Raw genomic sequence first — 5,155 nt, forward strand, 5'->3', positions numbered from 1 at the left:
CCTCATGTAGAAAAGTTATCTAATATATTTTCTTAAATCAACCAATACTTTCAGAGCTCACTACATTGTTACTAAGTCTATTCCATTCGTTAATCATTCTGCTCATAAACCAGTTCTTGCTACTCCTTTCTTAAACCTAAATAATGAAGGAGTAAATGAAGAAATCCTTGCCTCTATTGAATAAAATCATCTAGCGCAAGTTCAGAGAATTCTGGAAAGTATGTTCGTAAACTGCCCTTACTAATAGAGTGGTTAACAAATGGAATAGACTTAGTAACCATACAGTGAGGGCTGAAAAAATAATAAGAAAAGGGTAGACAACTTTATGAATTGGGATGAGGGACATGGAACTTCCTAGTGTATGCCATATGGTCTTTAGCAGTCTCCTCAATTATTATCTTCTTTATGTTCTTATGTTTTCCCTTAAGGTGAATAAGATTACCCAGCGGGAGATAAAATAGAATTAAAGGAAAGGATTTAAGAATAACTTGAGATTGTTTCTTACCTTAAAGTGTCTCTCCTACAAGATTGTTTGTCTCAGTCGTTATTCTTGGGTTTCATTTTCGAAACGAGCACGTACTTGGAACTCCTTTGTGTGTAGCCGTCGACGCAAAGACCTTTGGTGTTCTTCCATGTCCGATTTAGTTTGGGATCGAGTACTTCGATTTTATTTGTTTTTGTTTCGTTTTTTTACTTAGCGCCATCCCAGCGTTAGCTTTATCTTTTTCTTTTTCTTTTTTTTTTATCAGATTGATGAAATTCTGGTTATGTGCTTTTTGTAAAATTGTAAGTCATTCTTCTTACCTTTATTTTGTGTTCATGTGTGTGTGTGTGTGTGTGTGTGTGTGTGTGTGTGTGTGTGTGTGTGTGTGTGTGTGTGTGTGTGTGTGTGTGTGTGTGTGTGTGTGTGTGTGTGTGTGTGTGTGTGTGTGTGTGTGTGTGTGTGTGTGTGTGTGTGTGTGTGTGTGTGTGTGTGTGTGTGTGTGTGTGTGTACGTGTGTGTGTCTGTGTGTGTGTGCGCGCGTGTGTATGTGTGTGAGTGTGTTTGCGTACGTATATATGTATTTCAGAAAAAAATCTCTCAAAAATACAACTTGACCCTCACACTTTATTTCTCTTCTTCTTAATGAAAAATGGTCGTCACTTTATGTAGTTTCAAGAACCCCTTAAGGGCTAATTTTTTCTGGTTTTCTATCTACTTTCCTCACCTGTTGCCCCTTGCCGTGATAAACCCCGAGATTAATTCCATTACCTTTTTAACCTACGGGGAATTGACACAAAAAACGTTTGATATAACGTTTCATTTCTGCACACAATTCTCTCCTTGTTCTATACCATTGGTTCACTTGTTCATCACAGATGTATCAGCGTGATGAACAATATCCATTTTCTAGTTCAAAATTTATATTTTTTGTTTTTGTTTCTTTCTTTTTAATTTTGTTTCATGTATCAATGTTCGTTGTTTAAGCTACTTACGTCCATGATGCGTTCAATAGACCAATGTCAGATAATTTCATTGAGCTGGGGTCATCGTCAGGCACAAATATGTTAAAGACATCTACACTCAATGGTGAGCTTTATATATTTCATTCTATTCAACTTCAGGCGATTTTATTCAGCTGAAGGGAAGACGTCAGTAAATGGTCTAAGGACTAGTCCCCACTATAACACCATCATCATTAAAGAACCCCAACGATGCGAACGCCTTCAGCTCGCTGTCACTAGTGATCCCACACCAGTAGGCGCTGATCTGTGGCCGAGTACGTCACCTTAACCCTGCGTGCTATGGCGTCGAAGGCAAAGAAGAGACACCAGCGGTGACTGACTTGAACGCGTTTAAGGCCGCGCGCTGAACACTGTAGTCACCGGTCTTCGTGCGAAACTGGGCGACGCGTTTCCGTAGACTGCCAGAGGGGGAATGCCTCTGCGCCTGTGTTGAAGGGAGCCACAGACTCGTCAGGCCGGAGGGGGTGGTTGAGGTGCTGGTGGAGGCGTCGGTCTTGCCGCGGTGGCATAGGTACAAGGTTCGATGGGAGAAGAAACAGGAAGGGATGAGGAAGAGGAAAAAGAGGAGGAGGAATAAGAAGAAGAGGAGGAAGAGGAGCTGGAGGAAGAGTAGTAGGAGGAGGAGGAGAGAAAGAGGAGGGACAATTAAAGAAGAGGAAGAGTAGGAGGATCTGGAAGTGGAGGAAGTCAACATAAGAATAAAGAGTAAAATAAAGAGGAGGAGAATTATGTCGAAGCTAACGAGAATTCACATAACTTACAGAAATTACTATTACACAAACTCCACAACCAATATTTACGTTCATTCAAGCAATTTCCCCCATAGGTATACACACTCTCCTAGATAAATCCATACTAAATGTCACTATCAAAGTCACTCCCATATTAGACACCTTAGGGGCATATTCTATGGGAACAAGTACACTATGCTTCGAGATGATGCGTTGTAGGGGTGAGGGGTCTATCTCCTCCCCCCACACCCCCAGCCCCCACACCCCAGACATCGTCCTACTACTGAACCAAATTATCCCCCGCCCGCTATGTCTCTATTCCTATTCTCAGAGAAGATGTACTCACGATCCAAACAAACACACATTATCTTTAGAATACTCAACACAGAATTCGTTAAATCCTGAATATCTCATACATAGAATCTATGAAATATCCGTAGTTTGCTACATAGAGCTCCTTTGATGGTAAGAGGTTTACACGAAGGTTACACTATAATTAATATTAATTCCGAGTTGATAATTAATAGGACAAAGGTTGTTGCTCTAATCTACTACACGTGCTCAATGTGATAAATTATATAAGTCTTCATTTACATGATAATACTTATAAGAAAATTCACGGTATTGATATCTATGAACTATAAGTTATTAACAAAATATGTTAAGATGTTTACTAGAAGTATTGTGGTATATATAAGAAATGTTATGATATACATACTTGCGACTGTGAGAAGATGCAATAGGAAATTCTACAATGTATATAATTAAGAATAATGTACGACAATAAAAAATAAATACTTACGAAAGACAAAGAAGTAATTACTGACAACTTGAAAGAAACAAAGAAGAGTAAGGACTCGTAAGTGAAGAATTGGTATAACTTATATGTGAGATTTTTATGTTACGCATGAAAAAATACATGTTATAGACCAGTCTCTTAACAGGACAATACTTAATTCATACGACCCTAACTAACAGGACAATACTTAACTAATACGCCCCCAACTGAACGAATGTAAAAGAAAGCAAAAAACTTAAACCGCAATATCTAATTAAATCAGACAATAAAGTTTAGTGATAGACCTTGTTTATGAAAAATATACTTCCCTTGAAATGAACAAGCTTAATCATGTTTTGGTTTAATCTACTTCCCAGATACGTATATTTTACTTCTATAGTTAAAGAGCTACATACATAAACTGAAGAATTTATTTCTTCATTCAAAATTATAGTAATCAAATTAATGTAAGTGATGTAGACTTTCTACAACATCTGACAATTCCTGACACGCAAAAAATATTCTTGATCTTAACAGATAAGAGGGATAACTTAGATGTCTGTTTACATAACGAGAGAGAGAGAGATTTTTTTAAACTAACTTGCGCAGCATAAAACAAAAGCAGATTAGCTAGATCGTTTTATTTTCACCATTTAGTTTTATATATTGTTTTTATCTAACTAAAACCAAATTTAATTGCTTGAGTTTAGGAAATAGTCACTACAAGTTTTAATTTGTTAATGTTTTATCAGTTGTTAGGATTAATTTTGTGAATATATTCACTAATACCCCTTGCTCCATCGTCTTTAAAATATATCGAATGTTGAGTCTTACTAAAGCTTAATATTTTTTCATCTCGAAGACTTAGTTAATTTAATTCTCAAGAATATGTTTTGTATAATATTAGTAATACAGGGATATAATTTGAGTGGTTATTTAATTGGTATATAGAAGAGATATTTTTGTATCAGTGTACGTATCAGCTTCAATGTCTCAGAGCTATATTGATATATGGTAGAGCATATATCTCCACTTATATCAAATGTCCTTTCTCAATTATATCAAATGTCCTTTCTCAGTTACTGTTGTCTGACATTTCGAATTAATATATTTTGTTTAATGTTAATTAAACAAAGAGTTTCATTAACCCCAAGACTTATGCTTATATTTGTTGTTGTTGTTGTTACCGTCGTCGCCGTCGTCGTCGTCGTCGTTGTCGTTGCTGTTGTTGTTCTTCTTGTTGCTATTAATGTTGTTAATATTGTTACTGTTGTTGCTGTTGTTTTTGTTTTTGTTTTTGTTTTTGTTTTTGTTTTTGTTTTTGTTTTTGTTTTTGTTTTTGTTGTTCTTGTTCTTGTTTTTGTTCTTGTTCTTGTTCTTGTTCTTGTTCTTGCTGTTAATAGTGGTAGTGGTAGTGGTAGTGGCAGAGGCAGTCGCAGTGTCATCGATGACGGTGGTACTTGTAATGGTGACGGTGGGTGGTAGTAACGTTGAGTATAAGTGATGACGTTTACCTATTTATAAAGTCAAACCGAGTAAGAAGAAGAAAGAAATAAGAAAAGTGTTAAGACATCTTCAAATCAATTTTGGAGTTTCCCTAACTTGTCCGTGAGACGTTCTTCATTCGAAATACCGGGAAGACGCTAGCCAACGTCACTCGGACAACAAGAAACGCTCTCAAGTTCAACCAAGAATTCTTCGTCTCTTTGCCTTAGACCCTTAATTAGGACCCTTGCCTTGGACTAATACAGCGTTGGATAGACCGCTTCAACACAACAACCTCTTTATACCCTTTATCCGCCCGGGACAGGCTCTTGCTAGACGTCAAAGAGAATCGTCTTCCTTACCTTTGTCCTCACACTCCATCAACACTTACCCGAGAGGTTGGCATTCGATCCCTAGACTGAGACCAGGATCTCTCTCTGTCAAATTCGATTGTATTTCCTTTACTGTTTTCACATAAGAAGTGATGACTACCGACGATACTTCTCCCCCTCTTATTTCTATAAACCCAATGACATAGAAACAGCTCCCACGCTAACACAGAGAGATCTTTGGGAAGACCCGTAGATCGTTGACAGCCAACGTGGGGCTGCGGACATACGGCCGTTAAAACATGGATTTTTTTTCTCATCTAGTA

General features: G+C 37.4%; 2 protein-coding genes across 2 annotated transcripts in view; one reads left to right on the top strand and one right to left on the bottom strand.

Moving 5' to 3' along the window:
- LOC143035500 (annetocin receptor-like) overlaps positions 1 to 710 on the bottom strand; it is a 24,729-nt gene extending 24,019 nt beyond the window's left edge. The window contains exon 1 of the mRNA XM_076202367.1: positions 506 to 710. The gene's annotated coding sequence lies outside the window, so the exon portion shown is untranslated. The remainder of the gene's footprint in view (positions 1 to 505) is intronic.
- The window catches only part of LOC143035554 (uncharacterized), a 15,374-nt gene extending 10,452 nt beyond the window's left edge, over positions 1 to 4,922 (top strand). Inside the window, exon 2 of the mRNA XM_076202421.1 lies at positions 4,767 to 4,922. Within this exon, the coding sequence (XP_076058536.1) occupies positions 4,767 to 4,922 (156 nt within the window). The remainder of the gene's footprint in view (positions 1 to 4,766) is intronic.
- Positions 4,923 to 5,155: the final 233 nt, after the last annotated feature.

This window comes from Oratosquilla oratoria, chromosome 19, assembly GCF_046742065.1.
Source record: "Oratosquilla oratoria isolate Oo_2021 chromosome 19, ASM4674206v1, whole genome shotgun sequence".
NCBI classification, from domain to species: domain Eukaryota; kingdom Metazoa; phylum Arthropoda; class Malacostraca; order Stomatopoda; family Squillidae; genus Oratosquilla; species Oratosquilla oratoria.